The following is a 22,663-nucleotide window of genomic DNA, read 5'->3' as shown; positions in this document are numbered from 1 at the left end:
GATAAATAAATGAATGGTAGCTACTTTGACAATAGCTTCCTGGACAGTTTTCAGAAATCCTTGTAGGGTTGCTTCTAGGAGAGGCAGAGGAACAGCAGCAGGAGGAGAGGGAAGATGGGGTAGGCAGAAAACTTCAACATTAGTGCGGCCTACTACAAAATCCATAGTTTTCATGACAACAAGTAATGCTTGACATAGAATTTAATGGGTTTTGTTTTTGTTTTTTTGACAGAATTATAGTGAACATCATTCACAACACTTCTGACTACCTGCCCAAAGTTTTACGGTTTTTGAATGTGGCTTTTGATAGCTCAGGTGATTCTTTAATTGCTGGGGACCATCAAGGAAATATCTATGTTTTTGACTTGTATGGAAACAGGTGAGCAGATACTTTGGATATTTACCAAGTAATTAATTCCTTGACTATTTTAGTACCTGCTATTAATTATTCATTCAGAAAGATTTATTAAGTTCTTACTGTATTTCAGGCACTTTGTAAAACTCTGTCCTAAGTGTTGGTAGAGTAACGTGAGAAAGAATAGAAAGATAAAATGGTTAGATTTTTTTTTTCAGAGAATTAAAGTTCTGGTTTTAACAGCATCTCTAGTAGCTTTTTTTCCCTTAAATTTAAAATTTTATTATTGCTAATTTATCAGTTAATGTCTGTCAGTTGTTTAGAAAGAACACAGTTTTCTTTGTACATTATTGTCAGTATACTAGATCTAGGAGTTTTAAAGAATTGATCTTCACTCTTCCTCGTCTTCTCTTCCTTTGCTGAACAATTAGTGAAAAAGCAATTAGGTGGGATTGATTAAGGCAGGCATCTGTGCAGTGAGAGTGAGTGGGTGGGAGGGAAAACTGTGTTAGCCCAGCCAGAGTCAGAACCTGTCTGCCTGGGGGCAGGGCAGTCATGGGAAAGAGGGGAGGTTTGGTCAAATGAATAAATAGACTGAGGATGATGGGGGCCAGATTCCTCACTATTGGAAAGGGGAGTTACAAACATGGAAATGGAGGAAACTCGACTGAACCCTGTGGAACTGGATTGTAATTGGGTATATCTGTGTGAACTCCTGGTTTTGAGCATACATAGACAGAAATAGAAATGAACAGAGGTGTGTGTATGAGAAAGTGAATGAATTATATGTACATGTATTTCCTAGCTTTGTCCACTCATAGGACCTGGGAGCAATAACACCACAGTAGTAATGAATATACCTAGTGCCCAGTTCTTTTCTAAATATCACTCTCTGTTACAAGAAATCAGGGATCCTTGCAGAAATAGCCAGTTTCAGGATGGAGGCAGGGAGAGTACAAGATGAGCCTGGAACACTTTGTAGCCAGAAAGAAGGACTTTTTCTGAGAATGATGGGGATGTGTCAAAAAGACATAAACGTCAGCTTGAAGGAGCTCTCTCTGGGCAGATTGGAGACAATTTGCGTTTCAGAATAAATGATAGTGATGGGTCATAACCCACTGAATAAAATAGAAATTCGTGAATTCATGCTGTAATCAACAAACAATTAGTTTAATGAGAATAGATATTTGCATAGTTACAAAGTACCTCCCCACAAAATATTTATTAATTAAAGAGGAAAAAGAGAGTAATTTTACAGTGAAGAAACCTGGCAAACACCACCTTATCAAATGATTAAAATTAAATTAACCAGTAGTGGGACAAATAAAAGTTTGTGTGCCACCTTATAGGGTGCAGTGATAAGAACACAGTGTTGCTTCTCTGATAGTCCTGCCTACCAAAGACAGGCAACCTGAGTCTAATCAGTAGAATCAGCAGGCAAAGCTGAATGAAGGGCATTGTAGAACAAGACTGGCCTGTGATCTTCATAAGGGTCAAGGTCATGAAAGTTGTGGAAAGACAAGACTATTCCAGACGGAGGGAGCCTAGACACGTGGCAAGTCAAGGCTTGGACCTGGACTGGTCCCTTTGCTGTAAAGGACATTATTAGGACAATGGGCAAAACTGGGGTCTGGGGATTAGATGGTAGTAATATATAAATGTAATTTTCTAATTTTGATGGTTATATTATGATTATATAGGAGAATTTCCTTGTCTGTAGGAAACATGATCTCAGTAACTTATTCTCAAATAGTTCAGGGAAAGAAGAGGTCATATATGATTTATCTATCTGTGATTTTCTAGGTAGAAATCTGTTAATCATTGTTTCTACTCCTTACCAAAAAAATAATGGTCACGGTTTTCCCACCCTTTATTCTCGCTAACCTACCCAGCCAGTTCCCAATCTTAAATCAATACACCTGTCTCTTCTTTGCTCCCGCTAAAGAAAATAACAGACTAAACAAAATAAAAATAATTGTTGATTGACTCCATTACAGAGTAATGAACTTCAGCATCAGTGATGCTAGTACTTCATTTGCTTATATCTATTGTCATTTACTTTTCCCATTCTTCTCTGAATATTCCAAACTTTTACCAATTTCCATGATTCCGTATGTTCAGACTCTACTCTGATTCTGACTGCCTAGCCTCCTAATTCATGAGAAAATAGACGCCCTCAAGCTTCCCTTTCTTCTCCCCCATCACAACCTCAAATATATCTGTAAGTTCAACCATCCGTAACTCCTTGCCACTTCATTTGTAGAAATAGGTGATCCTAATGTCTTCCAGCGCTAATCTCTATCTTCTATGGCTGCCCTTAGGGCTTTGCACCATGAGTATTCCTCTCTTTTATTCTGTCCACTGTCCCTTTTCTCTCTGTAAATATTCACATCTGGGCAGAGGTGTAAGTGGCGTAGCTGTGACTTGAAGTCAGGCCTGTCTGATCCTAAAGCCCACCGCAGTGGGCTCCGTCTTCCTAATCGCCTAATCCAGTGGTCTCTTTTCAGTTCTGTTTGGGCATCTGTCCCTGGCCTGCTTCCCTCCATATTCTAGGTGTTCTCTTTAATAATCTGATCACCATCAAGCCTCAGACTTCAGCTGCCACGTAACATTGTTAACTCAGACCTGCTTCTGCCACCCACTGAGGAGCTTCTAGGTTGGCCTGTCTAATGCAGTGGCTACTAGCTGCACGGAGCTCTTTAGCCCCTGAGAGGTGGCTAGTCCAAACTGAGATGGGTTTTGAAGACTTACTATGAAAAAAAAAAATGTAAAATATCTCTAACAGTTTTTTATTAATGAAATGTTAAAAACGATAATATTTTAGATACACAGTGAATTAAGTTAAATATGTTAAGATTAATTTCATATGTTTCTTTTTACTCTTTTTCTGTGGCTCCTAGAAAATTTTAAATTATGCCTGTGGCCTGCATTCCATTTCTTTTGGACGGCACGGCTCTAAATGCTTTTCAAGGGCCTTAAACGCTACATGTTTAAAACCAGAATGATTATTTCCTACCCCCACGTGTGTTCCTCTTTTGCCTAAGCTTGAAAACTTCATTTTTTGGTAAATGAAACTCTGGCTAGGTGCCAAGTACTCTGCTAAGCACTTAACATACATTATTTCATTTAATCATCAGATATTATTTCATTTAACTGCCGCAACAACCTTATGAGACATCTTTAATTATCTTCATTTCACGTGTGAGGAATTCCTGATTCCTCCCTCTTCACCCCGCGTTCCATGCATCACCAGGCCTTTCTCCACTTGACTTCTGACACCTCTCCTGTTCGTCATTTCCATTTTATACCCGTAACTCTGGTTGAGAGTCTCTGTAGTAGCTTTCTTAGTCATCTCTTCTTGTCCCCCTGTCCATTTGCCATCTCTGCCAGGATCCTCTTCCTGAAAGGCATGCCTGACCATGATTCTGCTGTGCTCAAAAATTCTTGATGGCTTCCCATTCTGTGTAAGTAAAATCCAAACTCCTTTACACAGCAGGTAGCACTCTTCGTAATCTGTTTTTGTTCTGCCAAAATGGGAGCTCATTTTTCTGGGTTTCATTTTCTTCATCTCTAAGGACTCCTCCATTGTGAAATTTTTACAATTATTGGAAGAGTTTCTGATACTAACGCAGTCATCTCTTCATAGGTTTAATCTTGTTCAGCGAACATCGCAAGCTTGCACAGCTCTGGCCTTTAATCTTCATAGGAAGTCTGAATTCCTTGTGGCGTTAGCTGATTATTCTATTAAATGTTTCGATACAGGTAAGAAGTCCTGTTTCTCTTTTGAAGCAGAGTGAAATGTAGACAGAAATACTGCAAGGAGTTGGCTGATCTGTGTAGTCTGAGGGACCAGACCCCACCCGATGACCCTCACTTCAGACACTAGCCACAGGTTTGGGGGTCCCAGGGCCATCCTCACATCAGATCAACAGACTACAAACTCAGGGTTCCCCACAACTACCCTCAGGTTTGGGAGTTCACTAGAATGACTCACAGAATTCAGGGAAGCACTATGCTGATGGTTATAGTTTTGATGTAGTGAAAGGATACAAATTAAAACTAGCCAAAGGAAGAGACGCATAGGGTGGAATCTGGGAGGCTCACAAAAGAGAAGCTTCCATTGTCCCCAGAGACACATTACCCTCCCGGCATCAATGTGTGGGCATCCGCACCGAGTATTGCCACACCGGGAAGTTCACCCAGGCTCTGACTTCCAGAGTTTTTATTGACGCTCCATAACATAGGCATGATTGGATTATTGCCCACTTGATTAAACTCCATGTCCAGCCCTCCTCTTCTCTGGAGGTTGGGCTGACATCATGTGGCCGAAAGCCCCAACCTTCCAGTCACTCGCATGGTTGGTCTTTCTGGTGTGGCCAGTCCCCACTCTGAGGTTCTCTCCTTAGCATAAGCCATCTGCTGTTGTCCAGGGACCTACCACAAATAACAAAGACACTCCTACCACTGGAGTAATTCCAAGGGTTTAGAGGTTGCCTCCTTGGAGCCTGGACAAAAGGCCATACCTCTCTTTGAAGGCCAAATTCCTTACTACACAGGTACAAGAATAAACACTTTTTAAATATAACCTATGTATTTTATACCACATTATATATATATATATTTTTTAATTTTATTTTTTTATTTATTTACTTATGGCTGTGTTGGGTCTTCGTTTCTGTGCGAGGGCTTTCTCTCGTTGCGGCAAGCGGGGGCCACTCTTCATCGCGGTGCGCAGGCCTCTCACTATCGTGGCCTCTCTCGTTGCGGAGCACAGGCTCCAGACGCGCAGGCTCAGTAATTGTGGCTCACGGGCCTAGTTGCTCCGCGGCATGTGGGATCTTCCCAGACCAGGGCTCGAACCCGTGTCCCCTGCATTGGCAGGCAGACTCTCAACCACCGCGCCACCACGGAAGCCCTATTCCACATTATATTTTTTAATAGAGAACTTAGAGTTCTGTAAACTGAACTTATTATTAAGAAAAAAAAATCTCAACTGCATTGTTTTTTCTTGTTATTAATGTAACCTATGTATTATAATATTTAGAAAAATTATAAATAATAATAAGAATGGTAGTAATAGTGATAGCTAACACTTATATAGTGTTTACTCCTTGCCAGGTACTGTTCTATGATTTTATACATATTAATTAATTTTACTCATCATACTAACCGACAAAGATGGATACTCTTGTTATGCCCATTTTGCAGATGAGGAAATTGAGGCACAAAAGTAACTTGACTAAGTGCCCACAGCTTGGTAAGCGGTGGAGCCAGGATTCCTAATCTCGGAGTCAAGCTTCAGGGTCCCTGGTCTTAATCACTAGTACCCTCTCACCACACATGCAGGAAGAAAAGGCAGTCATCCTGCGGTAATGCCCAGAGACACAGTCAGTGTTTTTATAACAGGGACTGATCTTTCCAATCTGTTTTCTATGCATATACCTTTTTTACACTCTAACAAATATATGATCATCCTATTGTTTGGTGGAATCACTTCCTTACCACATGAAAATTTTATATATTTAAGATCAGTACTTAGTAATCATACTCTATAAATGTTTGCAATACCATAATTATTTAGCCTATTACCTATTGATGGACTTTAAACTGTTTCCAATTTTTGATATTACAAACACTGCTGTCACTGAAGTTCTGAAAAACTAAGTCTTTAAACTCCTGTGTGATTGGTTTCCTCGGATTTTATCCATTCTCTCCTCTCGTCTTAGTTTTATCTTTTTATAGTGTCTTCTGTCTTATGGAAACCCCTGTTAGCCAAGCCCCTTCCTCAGATGCCGTCTCTGCTTCCCCAACTACCTCCCTTTCTTTGCTGCCAAATCCTGCTTCTTCACAGCATCCAGTGATGGATTCTGACGCTTAGTCCCCCCATCCAGGCTTCCAAGACTGCTGTCTCCAAGGTCTTTAGTAACCTCTGATTGTGTAAATCCTCTTTATCCTTTTCATTTTGTTTCTCCATAGCTTTTAACACTTTGGGTTACTTCAAGAGTCTTAGTTTTCTACTGTTACCTCTCTTGGTTCTACTTTTCCAACTCTTTCTTTTCTGGGTTCTTTTAGTGGTTCCTAGACTTTTGGGCATTTGACCCAATTAAAAAGAAAAAGTAGAGGAACCAACATAGGTTGTCAACTTTTAATTTTGCTGATTGACATTGGAAAAAAAACAATATAACTTCATTTCATAAAACAAGGGATTTTTTTTTAAACATAGAAGGATACAATAGATTAAAAGGTAGTACTTTAAACTTAACTTTATGAAAAACTCATTACGTTATCCTTTTCTCATTTCACTGAAGGCCAATGAAAAATTGATCATTGAGTAATGCCAGACTTCAGACTGGTGTTTGGAAACCACTCCTCCCTTCCCAAGGGTTTATCTGTTCCTCTATCTTCAGTTTTGACCTACTCTGTGTCTTAATGTTTCCCAGATTTACATCTTGCTTTCTGACTGTTCTCCCCACTTCCATCTTTCTGGAGGAAAAAAATCTGACCACAAAAGTATACCATGCCTATTATAGAAAACTTGGAGACACAGAAAAACGTAAAGAGAAAGTAAAAATCACTGTAATTTTATTACCCATTGATAATTATTATGAAGAGTTTTGTTGTTTTCTCTACCAGACTGTTTTCTCTGCTTGTGTGTCACACACACACGTACACACACCAAATCAATTTTAAAAATCAAATTTGTTACCTCTTCTCACACTGCTAAGTCTGTCCCTCCTTGTGTATTTATGTCAGGTAGTAGAATCACCACCTGCTTATGGAACTAAACCGGAGCCACTGGAGTCTCAACTCCTCTTTTGTCTCAACACATCCATTTAATCACTGAGTCCTTTGATATTTCTTTTGTAGCTCTTGAGTTTGTTCCTTTCTCCATTGCCACATTCTTAGTATAGACCCTCCTTATCTCCTGACTGGGTTATTACAGCAACAGATAAACTAGTCATTTTGTAATCTCTTCCTCCTTTCTAGTATATCCACCATATCTTCAAAGTCCTTTCTGAAACAGACCAGATATGGTATTCTTCTGCGTAAAACTATTTCAAGAGAAAGCCCAGACTCCATCACGTCACATTCAAGGCTGTTCTTAAACCCCCTTTCGGCCTCCTCCCCTCCAACCTCGGTGTTACACATGTTACTAACATGTCCTACGGTGCACTTCATCAACCAGCCACCGGCATCCATTCTTTTTTAGATGTTAACGGAGCTGGAGGGACCTCATATAATCCCTAGCCATCCACTGAATCAGTTCTCGGATGAAATACAGGGTTTGACCTGTATAACTGTTTTCCTTTTTCCCCCAGTCACCAGGGAGCTAGTTAGCTGGATGAGAGGACATGAATCATCAGTGTTCTCGATCTCTGTGCACGCATCCGGGAGATACGCCATCACTACTTCTTCTGATACAGCACAGCTATGGGACTTGGATACCTTCCAAAGAAAAAGAAAGCTGAATATTCTCCAGTCTGTGGGTATACAAAAGGTCAGTGAAGCGGGACACATCTTGGTCTGTTGTGCTTCTCAGGCTAGTTTCTTGATCAGCAGAATATAGATATAGTAAGTAATGGTTCAGTCTGTCCCACTTAGCTATGCCTTCATAACTCAGCAACAAGCAAACCTTTTTTTTTTTTTTTTTAATTATTATTATAGTGTGTAACTTCAACTTTAGTTAGGTGTTAGTTTTTACTTAGCTGGTTGATTTTGTTTTATTTCTTAACCCAATTATGAAAAATTTCAAATATATAGCAGATTTGTAAGAATTTCACAGTAAACACATGTACACCCGTGGTCTAGATCCTACTATACTATACTTTACTGCACTTACATGTTAGTAAACTATATTATGGATCTATCCATCTTTCTGTCCCTCTGTTTATTAACTCATCTTTTCTTTTTTTTTTCATTTTAAAGTAAATTGCAGACATCAGTGCTTGCCCATCAATGCTTTAAGCCTGCATTTAATTAACTACATTTAATTGGGTTCAGTATTTGTTAATGTAAAATTTGTGTATAATGCACAAATCTTTAAGTATTCATTTATTAGGTTTTGACAAATACATACACTTTTGTAACATGTGCAGACCTATTATTACCATCATCCCAGGAAGTTCCATTATATCCCTTCCCAGGTAAGCACTCCTCTGATGTTTTTCCACCATAGGTTAGTTTTATCTGTTCTAAAATTTCACATAAGTAGAGCTGGTCAGTAATGGTATGTGTAAAAGCTTTTCTCATTCAACGTCATGTTTTTGAGATTCATCCGTGCTGTTGTGTGTATCAGTAGTTTGTTCCTTTTATTGCTGATCAGTATTCCATTGTACACATATATCACTTTTTAAAATATCCATTTCTTTTGCTTTTCAGGTTTTTTTTTTCTTCTATTTGATTAGGTAAATGCTATTTTCAGGATTGTCTGCATCTCCCATTTACTTATTTTGCTTCAGGTTATATTATACATGCAGTATTGCTTTTAATTTCTTGGTTATTAACATGAACAGCTAGCAGTGCATGTCAACCAAAAATTTATTTTGTAGTCTCCACGGAAATCTCAGAGATCTTAATAATTTAAAAAAGATAAAAGTTGGCTTCCCTGGTGGCGCAGTGGTTGAGAATCTGCCTGCTAATGCAGGGGACACGGGTTCGAGCCCTGGTCTGGGAGGATCCCACATGCCACGGAGCAATTACGCCCGTGAGCCACAACTACTGAGCCTGCGCGTCTGGAGCCTGTGCTCCGCAACAAGAGAGGCCGCGATAGTGAGAGGCCCGCACACCGCGATGAAGAGTGGCCCCCGCTTGCCACAACTAGAGAAAGCCCTCGCACAGAAACAAAGACTCAACACAGCCAAAAATAAATAAATAAAAATAAATTAAAAAAAAGAAAAAAATCAAAGAAACAGATCCAACACGGATTCACAATTGGCTCCTAAAAAAAAAAAAAAAAAAAAAAGATAAAAGCTATAGCCAGCTTACTCATCAGGTATTTAGGCCAAATGCCTTAGTAGGTCTTTTATTCTTTAACTGCTTTAATACTTAAATTGAATTTTAAATTCTAAGGTAGAGAACATTGAAAGTTGAACCCACAGTGGAAACAGTCATGAAACAATGACACAAAAACCATCTGTTCTTTTTACCATGAAATTAGAATTAGTATACATGGAATAGTTGCCAATTTTAGCCTTGCCTTGGTCATTCAGACATTTTAGTTTAAAAAATAGGATTCCAAATGTTTGTGATAAGAGAATAAAATTAAATGTAGTAAATGTGAATACAGTATGCAGTATACATTTAAGTATATTCGAAAATAATAGAACATCATAGTCTCTAAGTTACCAGCAAACTTTTCCTCAAAACACCAGATAGTAAACATTTTTGGTTTTGCTGGCCAAGAGCAAAATTGAGGATATTGGGCTTCCCTGGTGGCGCAGTGGTTGAGAATCTGCCTGCCAATGCAGGGGACACGGGTTCAAGCCCTGGTCTGGGAAGATCCCACATGCCGCGGAGCAACTGGGCCCGTGAGCCACAACTACTGAGCCTGCGCGTCTGGAGCCTGTGCTCCGCAACAAGAGAGGCCGCGATAGTGAGAGGCCCGCACACCGCGATCAAGGGTGGCCCCCACTTGCCGCAACTGGAGAAAGCCCTCACACAGAAACGAAGACCCAACACAGCCAAAAATAAAAATAATAAATAAATAATAAATTAAAAAATTAAAAAAAAAAATTGAGGATATTATGTGTGTACTTACATAACCATCTGAAATGAAATAATTTTAAAATGTAAAAGCCATTCTCTCCTGGGCCATACAAGGACTGGAGATGAGTCAGGTGGTTATCACTCCTGGCTTATTCTGTTGAAAATAGGAAATAGTTATAAACTAATCTTAAAGTAAAAGTTTTATTCTTATCAAGTTTTTATTAAACTTATATTTTTATTGCAGTTTCTGCTTTTATACTTTTTTTTTTAATATAAATTTATTCATCTTATTTATTTTTGGCTGTGCTGGGTCTTTGTTGCTGCGAGCGAGGGCTACTCTTTCACTGCGGTGCACAGACTTCTCATTGTGGTGGCTTCTCTTGTTGTGGAGCACGGGCTCTAGGCAAGCGGGCTTCAATAGTTGTGGCACGTGGGCTCAGTAGTTGTGATACACGGGCTTAGTTGCTCCGTGGCATGTGGGATCTTCCTGGACTAGAGATTGAACCCATGTCCCCTGCATTGGCAGATGGATTCTTAACCACTGTGCCACCAGGGAAGTCCCTGATTTTATATTTTAAATAAAAGTTTTGTGATTTTTTTTCCCCTTGATGACACATGGTGACACATGATGCTATGGGTTTCATTTTATGATGGCTCTTTTCATCTAAAACGGTCTCCTACCTTTTCTCTTTTTTTCCCATAACATGAATTTATTTTTTTTTGAGAGACCAGGCCAGTTAGTTGTGTTGAAAAATGCCCCACATTCTGGATGTGTCTTACTGTTTCCTCATTATGTCATTTAACTTGTTCTCTCACCTGTATTTCTTGTAAACTTGAATTTAGGTCTAAAGTCTTGAGTAGATTCACATTAAACTTTTTTGACAAGCTGTTTACCTTGTGTGTAAGATGAAAATAGTAATAGTGCTTACCTCAGGGTTAGTTTCAGGACTGAATGTGATAATCTATGCAAAGCACTTAGCACGATGCTTGTTTATAGTAAGTGCTTAGTACAAGTTAGCTGCAGCTGCTATTTCTATATTGTCGTTAATGTTATTATTTATTATTGTTATCTGTTATGTAGCTTTATTATGGGATTATCTCAGTGCAATTACATATCTTCTTAAAAAGCTATAAGGGAACTGTATTCTTTTTCTTTTGAACTATATTAAATAGATGCACAATCCCTTATTAGCAACTCAGAAACCCAGATGTTTTTTAATGACTCATTTTGTGGCAAAATCTGATTGGAATTCATCTAGCAGCAAAATCTGAACTAAATTGACATGAGGCTGAAATATTAATATGTTTGAGTATGGAGTATTGCTCCAGGTCACTGGGGGTTCTACATAATATTACAGAATATGCATTATATTACCTTTCTCAAATTGGAAGTAATTCTGAATTCTGGAACACATCTGTCCCTAAAGGTTTCAGATAAGGAACTACAGACCTTTGATTTCAAAATGTTTTTAAAGAACTTACCACTCCATCCTCTTTCCACTGATTTTTGTACCTAGCAATAGCGGTAATTAACACTAATAGTAATAGATACCAATTGTTGAGTCCTTACTATGTACTTAACACTTTGTTTTGTTATTTTTAAGCTTAAATAATCCTAAAAGGTAGATACTATTATTCTCATTTTACAATTGGGGAAACTGCACTTCAGAAAGTGTCACATAGTTTATGAAAGGGTTGCAGTTTTGAACCGAAGCTTGTTTCACTCTGAAGTCATTCCATTACGCCATACTGCCTCTCAGGTAGACCAATTACATTTCTTCAAATTAGGAAATTTTGATTTTTTTTTTGATACTTGGAGGTAAGATATTTAGCTCTTTAGTTAAAGATTTTGGAACAAATCCTGAGATTTCTAATTACTGTCGTTCAGTATGTATCAGAAAAGGTTTTGTGATGGGTATCAGAAAACATTGAATAGTGTGTTACTGAATTTACTCAGTCTCTGTATACACTGGGCACTCACTAAATTTTTGCTGAATTGTACATTTGACCTTAACTTTCTCTTATTACTATTCTGAACTCTTTAAACTTTGGAAAGAACTCACATACCTCTCAAAAGTGAATTGGGAAGGCTAGTATTTTCATATTTTGTAAGGAAAAACTGCAGCCAACCCTCCAAAGAGTATATTTTGTTAGTGCTTTTGAAGTTTTTTCTAAGCATTTTATGTTTGTCAGGAGATGACACTATATAAATAATGACATGATTCATTAGGAACAATTTTATAATCATTAAAATCTGGCAATTAAAATCACAAATCTAGTAATGAATAATCATGTCGGCAACAATCTATCACAGCTATGCCTCAAAATAGCAGCTGATGTTCATTTACTTTTTTTTTTTTTTTAATTTATTTTATTTATTTATTTATGGCTGTGTTGGGTCCTCGTTTCTGTGTGAGGGCTTTCTCTAGTTGTGGCAAGTGGGGGCCACTCTTCATCGCAGCGCGTGGGCCTCTCACCACCGCGACCTCACTTGTTGCGCACCACAGGCTCCAGACGCGCAGGCTCAGTAACTGTGGCTCACGGGCCCAGCTGCTCTGCGGCATGTGGGATCCTCCCAGACCAGGGCTCGAACCCGTGTCCCCTGCATTGGCAGGCAGACTCTCAACCACTGCGCCACCAGGGAAGCCCCATTTACTTTTAAGCTTTTGCTTCTCCCAGTAGGAATAAACTTTATTACTTTTCTAGAAAAATATTGCTAATTATAATAAAAATTTCAAGTCACTTTTTTTGACATCAGATTTGAAACAGTGTTTTAGGGCATTCATTATAGATTATAATTATTCACTGCAAATTCTTTCTGTAAGACCTTCATATTACAAATCTTCTTAACATAATGAAACTGGCAAAAGACCTACCAGATTGTCTTTGACAGAGTGAGCTCAGGACAAAAGCGAGGAGGAGTTGGATGAGGCAAGGGCATCAGCACCTGATGTAGTTGAGTTACCATTTTTTACTGTCTTACTAGCTTTAGTCCTTAGTAGATTGTTCTAATTACCCAGTATGTTCCATAGTATATTTTATATGTGTGTATGTATGTTTTTTTAGCACTTTTATCAAAAAACAGATACTAGTATATATGTAAATATATATATATTTACAATTCCCTAAAATTCTTACAATAATGTCGTTAACTATCAGAATCATTTCCTAATTATATGTATGAAATAGACTGGGTGACAATAACACAAATTTGTTGCAAGGCTACGGTATTTCATGTAGATACCTTATTGACCCGTTATTTTTGTAACACTGGGGAAAGCCATGGTAGATGCGGTGTCGATGCTGCTTTTCCCCAGGACAGCTCTCTCTCATTACTGTGACGACGGTTATATCCAGATTCTGAATACTCAGAGACACTCCAATCCAGTGCTATAGACGCTGAACACTTCATCCCCAAGGAATGTAGCACTCCCTCTGACGCCAGTAAAATTGTGAAGGTGTGTGATAGATCAGGGGTCGGAATAAGAGGTAACAAATCCTTAAAGGTGCCCTGCCTCCTTGTGAGTCCCTGCCCCTCTCTCTCGCCAACACAGAAAATCACATATTTTAAAAATAATAAAGCTTGTAAAGACACACCAGTAGAAACAACAAGATACGTTCAAATGTAAAGTGTTGCAATAAGGTATAATGCAGTTAAGAAGGCTGGTCTGGATGGGAAAGAATAAATACCTGGAACTCAGCATTAACTGTTAAAGATGGACATACATATACTGTACAACTCAGAAAAAGGTTCATTCATTCATTTATTCAACAAATACTGTTGAGCACCTTTACTACATTCTTGTCATTGTGCTCAGCACTGACTACACAAAAATAAACAAGATAGACAAGACCTCTGCCCTCTCAGAAACCAACCAAGGGTCTTCATCCCAAGGCAGCTGTGAAGGATGACACATCTCTTGTTTAGTTTTGTCCACAGTGTTTGGGGTCCCATGCATAGAGTCTCTGGGTCGATTTCCTTTGGGCAGGCATATGTATAAAGAAATTATAATTATTCTGTAATTCAAAAGAGGAGTGAAGTATAAGACCAAAGCTATATCGAGGAAAAAATAAGGGAAAAAAAGAATAAATAGCTAGAGCTGTAACTAATGATCAAACCGTGTGAAATGTCTCAAAGCTCTTTCTGGGGTTTTATTGGGTTGGCCAGAAAGTTCGTTTGGTTAATGAATATGTTGTTCAATAAAGTTCTTGATGAAAATGAAAAATGTGTCTTTTATTTTTACTTAAAACTGAACCAACTTTTTGGCCAACCCAGTATTTTGAGAGGATAGGAAGGAATATTTGTCCTTAGGACACTGAATTTTTTTCATTTTCTTTCCTTCTTTGCTTCCTTTCCTACCTCACTTTGTGTGTTTTACACAGATGACACACAAAATTATATTTGAGGCCATTGAAACTCTTATGAGAAAATATTGGTCAACTTTAATAAAAATTTTATATTATCAAAAGTAAGCATTGCTTACTGCTTATGTAACAGAAAAATAGAAAGTAGGAGAATAAAATGGTATTTTCAACTTCACTACCAATTTAGTCTCATCTATCCATTAAATAAATTGAATCGAATAAAATATCATGTATTTGTTTTCAACTTTTTACTTTTACAAATAATGCTTAGCAAACGTTTATACACACTTATCTTAAAGCATTTTGCTGATTTTTTCCCCAAAGGATTAACTCTTAGCAGATTGACTAGTTCAGAAGAGAGAGATTTTTAAGGTTGTTGAGCTGTTAGACAATATCTTTAACCAGTTTTACTACCAGCAGCAGTGTATGACAGTGCCTTTATCTGTACTTTCACCAACATTTAATATTTTTTAACACTTATCTGTAGTTAGTACTCAATATAGTATTTATATTAGTATATAGCTTATAAATATAATACATATGTTAGTATATGTATAGTTTGTGTATATGTATATGTGTGTGCATTCTTTTAAAATAAATTTGATACACATAAAATGGTATCTTCTTTTCATTTGAATCTTTTATAAGGTTAAATAAATTGTTTCCTAGTGTTTTATGAATAGCCTAGGCATTATAGTCACCTGTTTTTTGTTTAAAGGAGTTTACCTTTTCTTTTTAGTTTATAATAGTATGTAAAAATATCAGTTTTCTCCCCTGTCATATGTTGTAAATGTATTTTTCTCCAGTTTAAGAAAAAATAATTTTAAGACAGAAAAATTAACTACTTGTAAATTTTAAATTTAAAGAGGACTATATGATCCTTATATGAACAATAACTTTTTTTCTCCCTCTTTAGGTTTTCTTTCTACCATTAAGTAATACCATCCTCAGCTGTTTTAAAGATAATTCCATCTTCGCCTGGGAATGTGATACTCTTGCTTGCAAATATCAATTGCCAGCTCCACCTGAAAGCTCTAGTATATTATACAAAGTGTTTGCTGTGACCAGGTAATGTCCTCTTTAAGACACTGAGGATTTTTATGAAATTTAACTTCCAGGGAAATTTTATAAATTTTCATTCAGTATTTTATTGTCCTATGAGCAAAAGTTTCCTTCAAACTTAGATATGATCTAAGATATGGTAATACGTTTTTTACTTATTGTGGAAAATGTACACAAAAATATAAAAGTACATGAAATCTCAAGGCTAGTACTCTCATTAGCCATAATAAGCATTAACTAATAGCCAGTCCTATTTTGTCTATTACTCTACCTACCATTTCTCTACTGCACCGTCATAAAGCAAAGCCCAAGTGTATCATTTCATGCATAAATATTTCAGCGTGTATCTCTAAAGGATAGGACCCTTTTTGAAACATAACCATGGTAGTATCATCAGACTTTAAAAAATTCATAATTTAATATTATCATATATCTAGTTATTCATATTTCCCTGATTTGTCTAATAATTGTTTTTTATGGTTGGTTTGTTCAAGTCAGGAACAAAATAAGGTTCACACATTGCCTCAGTTGGTATATCTCTCTTTTTATATTTTCCTTGCAGTTTATTTGTTAAAGAACTGGTCATTTGTCCTGTAGTTTTCTATATTCTGGATTTTGCTCTTTGCATCCCTGTTACGCTGTTTAATATGATCTTCTCTCATCTATATTTACTATAAACTGGTTACACCTATATTTCCTATAAATTGGAGGCTTGATCTTGATCTGGTTTGATTTGGGGGCAAGAAGACATTGTAGGCGGTTTGTGTACCTTCATCAAGAGGAGCACAGAACTCTTTCTCTTATGATATTAGTGGCCATTGATGATCATTACCTAGATATCGTGTGTTTCATTGGAGGTTAGCAAATGGTGCTATTCTAATTCTGTCTTTCCTTCTCCCTTATTAACCAAAACCTTCTATAGAAAGAAGCTTCCTCTCATCAACTATACTCCAATAAAAATTAAAAAAAAAAAAAAAAAGGAAGAAACTGCCTCTCAACTCTTTGGTTACTTTACTGTACAGTTTGTAAAGGAAAGGCAGGATAAATGCTGGATTTCTTCCTATTTTTAAAAAAAAATTTTTTTCACCAAAATAATGGATTGGTTTATTGGCATCTTCAAAGGTGGCCGATGAAGTTTTTTGTCTTTAATCTTTGTAAGCTCATGGACTTAAACACAGTTGACATGATTTGACCCATTAAAGTTATTATTCTTAGTAATGCTCCAGTACTCTCATCTTTGACCGGTGGGATCCTCTTCAGGTCGGCTTTGAACGAACCCTTTTGATACAACCCCAGTTGTCTGTGATATTTCTCATTCTTTCTGGTCCAACAGGATGTTCCAGTCTTATCTTGTGTATTTCCTGTCCCAAACCTGGAATCAGCCATTTCTCTAAAGGGTGTGGGTTTATTTTTGTGGGAAATGATATATTGACACTTAATCTGGATGCTAGGTTCTCACTGTGGCTGGGTTGGTCATTGTTTCCAGATATTAATGGATGTTATTTCCTCTCTTTCTCTCACCCTCTTCTTCTGAGTTATCAGTAAATCCCATCAACTCTACCAAACTGTATCTTGAATTGGTCTAGTTTCTTTTGTCCATTGCTACAGCTATTACCCCAGTCCAAGCTTTCGTACTCTTTTTCAGGCTACGGTAATAGCTCCCTTATTTGGTCTACCTGTTTTCAGTCTCATTTCCTAAAGTCAGTGTCTACAAAGCAGATAGAGTGGTCTTCTCAAATCATTAAGTCAGATCATGTCATTTCCCTATTGAACTCCCGTAAAAGGCTTTCCGCTGCTCTTAGAAAATCCACCTCCCTGCCATGTCCCTGAGATCTTTTGTCCTCTGGTCTAGGCCTCCCTCTCTTTTCTCATCTTATTTCCCCTTACTGTGTTCCAGCCACACTTGAGTGTGGCTTCTCTTTGTTATTTACATCTATCTCAACATTTTTGTTCTGGCCAGTCAGGAATACTGACCAGCATGGAATTCTTTCTCCAAGTCACCCTATGACTGGCCCATTCACATCATTCATGTAGTAGATCTTCCTCCTTTCCCAGCTCTGTAACATTACCTCGTTTTAGAGTTCTTTAAAGAACTTGACAGCTGATATCAAGTTCATTTATTTGTTTCTTTACCTTCCTCTAGACTGAAAATCCCCTGAGAGCAGGGATCTTACCTGTCTTTTTGTTCACCACTGTGTCCCTGGCACCTGGAGTGAAACCTAGCTTATAGTAGACACTTTATAATCCTTTGTGAATGAAGGAGCAACAGCCTTGCAAATCAGTACAGCTTATTCTTTTTGTACCTTTTAAACATAAAGTAGCTTTCTTCGGCAGGAAAATAGTTTGGGCTTTCTGGTTTTTCATATAGCAATGCTATTATCAATTCAGTACAGTCGTATGTAAAATACAGAAAGTTGGTTAGTAGTAAGTGACTTTGAGATTATGCTATAAAATATAAATGTTACTCAGAAACTCCCAGTCAGGTCATCAAACAGATATTTGTTAAGCTGGTATCTTAGCACAATAGGTTAAAAAAAAAAAAAAACAACTACTATAAACCTGAGTTTTCCTATATGGTAGCCACTGGATACCTGGGACTATTTAGATTAATAAAAAATAAAATCAAGAATTAATTTCCTCAGAAGCGCTAGCCATATTTTAGTTCTCAGTAATCACATGTGGCTAGCAGTGACTACATTGGACGGCATAGATACAGAACAATTCTATCATCATATTGGATCAGATTGGACAGTGCTGCTATAAATAATTCATCTCGTCTTACTTTCTCACCTTTTTAAAATATAGAGATGGCCGAATCCTGGCTGCTGGGGGCAAATCGAATCATCTTCATTTGTGGTGCTTGGAAGCCAAACAGCTATTTAGAATTATCCAGATGCCCACCAAAGTTCGAGCCATTCGCCATCTAGAATTTCTTCCTGATAGTTTTGATGCTGGTTCTAATCAGGTTAGTAACATAAATGTTAGTAACATTGTACTTTTTTGGAAAGATCGTTATCAATTTTCACACACTGTTAGTTCTCTTATTTAACTTGTAGCCTGATTGTTACAAGGTTTTGAAATTGCTGATAACTTGTAAAGAGTCTAAACTGAAAAACTGGAAAAATCTTAGGTTCTGTATATTACTGATAATTTGCCCTTTTTCTAAAATCAGTATACTTTATGTCATACTTTATGGTTTACAGGGTGATTAAGCATGCTGTTTTTTATTTGATCCTTAAAGAATTCATTGAGTGTAGGCAGGGAAGGTATTCTCACCATTATACAGATTGTGACGCTGAAGCTTAGAAACACAAAGTGACTTGTCAACACTCCTTTAAGTATAAGGATTAAAGGTAGGACTAGCACTGAACTGTTCTCACTTTGCTACACTGTGTTCTATAGCTGGCTGCCTCAATCCTATGAGACGTCTTTTCTATCTTGCCTTCGTTTACAAAGTGCTCCCCCCGCCACACGCCTTCTTTCTCTTTAATAGTCAAGTAGTTGAACCTTAACTTTCTTATCTTAAATTATCCTGGGTCTTGCACATTAACAAATTGTGTGTGTGTGTGTGTGTGTGTTGTGTGTTTTGTGTATTTATGTATAATATATGTGTGTATCATATCTATTTTAAGTTTTTTGAGTAGATAATGCTTTCACATGGTTGAAAACATAAAAAAATATAAAAAGGCATAAAGTGAAGTCTTACTCTTTTCTCCCATTTGCCCAGTTATTCACTCTCCTTAACCCACTGCTGTTATATAATCTTATGTTTTTCCCATTTTTTTTTACCTTGTTTTTTCTTAACTTAGTTTACCTTGACGATTTTCCTATATCAGTACAGAACTTCATTCTTTTTTACAGATGTATAGGTTTTTATAACCAGTCCTTTATTATTGGGCACTTAACCTGTTTTCAGTCCTTTTCTGTTACAAATGATGCTGCACTGAATAACATTTTTGTTTGCTTGTTGGTTTTGTTTGTTTGTTTGTTTGTTTTTGTTTTTTTTTTTATAAATTTATTTATTTATTTATTTATTTTTGGCTGTGTTGGGTCTTCGTTTCTGTGCGAGGGCTTTCTCCAGTTGCGGCGAGCGGGGGCCACTCTTCATCGCGGTGCGCGGGCCTCTCACTGTCACGGCCTCTCGTTGCGGAGCACAGGCTCCAGACGCGCAGGCTCAGTAGCTGTGGCTCACGGGCCCAGTTGCTCCGCGGCATGTGGGATCTTCCCGGACCAGGGTTCGAACCCATGTCCCCTGCATCTGCAGGCAGACTCTCAACCACTGTGCCACCAGGGAAGCCCTGGTTTTTTGTTTTTTTAATTTATTTTTTGGCCGAGCCATGCAGCATGTGGGTTCTTAGTTCCCCGACCCGGGATCGAACCCACGCCCCCTGCAGTGGAAGCACTGGAAGCACAGAGCCTTAACCACTAGACCGGCAGGGACGTCCCTTTTTTTTAATATACATAACTTTTGGATGGAATGTCCTATATATATCAATTAAATCTATCTGGTCTATTGTGTCATTTAAAGCTTCTGTTTCCTTATTTATTTTCATTTTGGATGATCTGTCCATTGGTGTAAGTGAGGTGTTAAAGTCCCCCACTATTATTGTGTTACTGTCGATTTCCTCTTTTATAGCTGTTAGCAGTTGCCTTATGTATTGAGGTGCTCCTATGTTGGGTGCATATATATTTATAATTGTTATATCTTCTTCTTGGATTGATCCCTGGATCATTATGTAGTGTCCTTCCTTATCTCTTGTAACATTCTTTATTTTAAAGTCTATTTTATCTGATATGAGTATAGCTACTCCAGCTTTCTTTTGATTTCCATTTGCATGGAATATCTTTTTCCATCCCCTCACTTTCAGTCTGTATGTGTCCCTAGGTCTGAAGTGGGTCTCTTGTAGACAGCATATATATGGGTCTTGTTTTTGTATCCATTCAGCCAGTCTATGTCTTTTGGTTGGGGCATTTAATCCATTCACGTTTAAGGTAATTATCGATATGTATGTTCCTATGACCATTTTCTTAATTGTTTTGGGTTTGTTTTTGTAGGTCCTTTTCTTCTCTTGTGTTTCCCACTTAGAGAAGTTCCTTTAGCATTTGTTGTAGAGCTGGTTTGGTGGTGCTGAATTCTCTTAGCTTTTGCTTGTCTGTAAAGCTTTTGATTTCTCCATCAAATCTAAATGAGATCCTTGCTGGGTAGAGTAATCTTGGTTGTAGGTTCTTCCCTTTCATCACTTTAAGTATATCATGCCACTCCCTTCTGGCTTGCAGAGTTTCTGCTGAGAAATCAGCTGTTAACCTTATGGGAGTTCCCTTGTATGTTATTTGTCGTTTTTCCCTTGCTGCTTTCAGTAATTTTTCTTTGTCTTTAATTTTTGCCACTTTGATTACTATGTGTCTCGGCGTGTTTCTCCTTGGGTTTATTCTGTATGGGACTCTCTGCGCTTCCTGGACTTGGGTGGCTATTTCCTTTCCCATGTTAGGGAAGTTTTCGACTATAATCTCTTCAAATATTTTCTCTGGTCCTTTCTCTCTCTCTTCTCCTTCTGGGACCCCTATAATGCGAATGTTGTTGCGTTTAATGTTGTCCCAGAGGTCTCTTAGGCTGTCTTCATTTCTTTTCATTCTTTTTTCTTTAGTCTGTTCCGCAGCAGTGAATTCCACCATTCTGTCTTCCAGGTCACTTATCCGTTCTTCTGCCTCAGTTATTCTGCTATTGATTCCTTCTAGTGTAGTTTTCATTTCAGTTATTGTATTGGTCATCTCTGTTTGTTTGTTCTTTAATTCTTCTAGGTCTTTGTTAATCATTTCTTGCATCTTCTCAATCTTTGCCTCCATTCTTATTCCGAGGTCCTGGATCATCTTCACTATCATTATTCTGAATTCTTTTTCTGGAAGGTTGCCTATCTCCACTTCATTTAGTTGTTTTTCTGGGGTTTTTTCTTGTTCCTTCATCTGGTACATAGCCCTCTGCCTTTTCATCTTCTCTGTCTTTCTGTAACTATGGTTTTTGGTCCACAGGCTGCAGGATTGTAGTTTTTCTTGCTTCTGTTGTCTGCCCTCTGGTGGTTGAGGCTATCTAAGAGGCTTGATGGGAGGCTCTGGTGGTGGGTAGAGCTGACTGTTGCTGTGGCGGTCAGAGCTCAGTAAAACCTTAATCCACTTGACTTGATGGGTGGGGCTGGGTTCCCTCCCTGTTGCTGTGGCGTCAGAGCTCAGTAAAACCTTAATCCACTTGACTGTTGATGGGTGGGGCTGGGTTCCCTCTCTGTTGGATGTTTTGCCTGAGGCAACCCAACGCTGGAGCCTACCCGTGCTCTTTGGTGGGGTTAATGGCAGACTCTGGGAGGGCTCACGCCAAGGAGAACTTCCCAGGACCTCTGCTGCCAGTGTCCTTATCCCCACGGTGAAACAGAGCCACCACTTGCCTCTGCAGGAGACCCCCCAACACCAGCAGGTACGTCTGGTTCAGTCTCCCCCAGGGTCACTGCTCCTTCCCCTGGGTCCCGATGCACACATTACTTTGTGTGTGCCCTCCAAGAGTGGGGTCTCTGTTTCCCCCAGTCCTGTCACAGTCCTGCAATCAATTCCCACTAGACTTCAAAGTCTGATTCTCTAGGAATTCCTCCTCCCTTTGCCGGACCCCCAGGTTGGGAAGCCTGACGTGGGGCTCAGAAACTTCACTCCAGTGGGTGGACTTCTGTGGTATAAGTGTTCGCCAGTCTGTGAGTCACCCACCCAGCAGTTATGGGATTTGATTTTACTCTGATTGCGCCCCTCCTACCGTCTCACTGTGGCTTCTCCTCTGTTCTTGGACGTGGGGTATCCTCCTTGGTGAAGTCCAGGGTCTTCCTGTCAATGATTGTCCAGCAGCCAGTTGTGATTCTGGTGCTCTCGCAAGAGGGAGTGAGAGCACGTCCTTCTACTCCGCCATCTTGGTTAATCTCCCAATATACATAACTTTTGCACATGTCATTTTACACATCCTGTCTGTAGGTTAAAATCCCAGAGTTAAAATAGTGGTACCAGGGTTAGATGCATCTGTAATTTTGATAGATCTTGCCAAATTGCCTTCCAGAGAGGTTGCGTCAACTGTGAATAAGAGGGTTTCCTACCATCTGACCCAGAGAAGAACATGCTGTTTATTTATTTATTTTTTATTTTTCTTAA

The 22,663-nt window shown here is 38.4% G+C and overlaps 1 protein-coding gene across 8 annotated transcripts in view; it reads left to right on the top strand.

The window, feature by feature from the left end:
* TBC1D31 (TBC1 domain family member 31) overlaps window positions 1-22,663 on the top strand; it is a 67,073-nt gene that overhangs the window by 3,719 nt on the left and 40,691 nt on the right. For 4 of the 8 annotated variants that reach the window (XM_057532297.1, XM_057532299.1, XM_057532298.1 and 1 more), the window contains exons 2-6: window positions 233-379; window positions 4,002-4,117; window positions 7,675-7,853; window positions 15,342-15,493; window positions 18,293-18,452. In XM_057532297.1, the coding sequence (XP_057388280.1) occupies window positions 233-379; window positions 4,002-4,117; window positions 7,675-7,853; window positions 15,342-15,493; window positions 18,293-18,452 (754 nt within the window). Of the gene's footprint in view, window positions 1-232; window positions 380-4,001; window positions 4,118-7,674; window positions 7,854-15,341; window positions 15,494-18,292; window positions 18,453-22,663 lie in introns of those variants that run through there. The other 4 variants (XM_007188848.3, XM_057532300.1, XM_007188850.3 and 1 more) reach the window with 4 other exon arrangements.

The sequence above is a fragment of the Balaenoptera acutorostrata genome, chromosome 17 (assembly GCF_949987535.1).
Source record: "Balaenoptera acutorostrata chromosome 17, mBalAcu1.1, whole genome shotgun sequence".
Taxonomy (NCBI): Eukaryota; Metazoa; Chordata; class Mammalia; order Artiodactyla; family Balaenopteridae; genus Balaenoptera; species Balaenoptera acutorostrata.
Note: the sequence above shows the minus strand (reverse complement) of the source record. Positions and strands in the feature narration are given on the sequence as shown.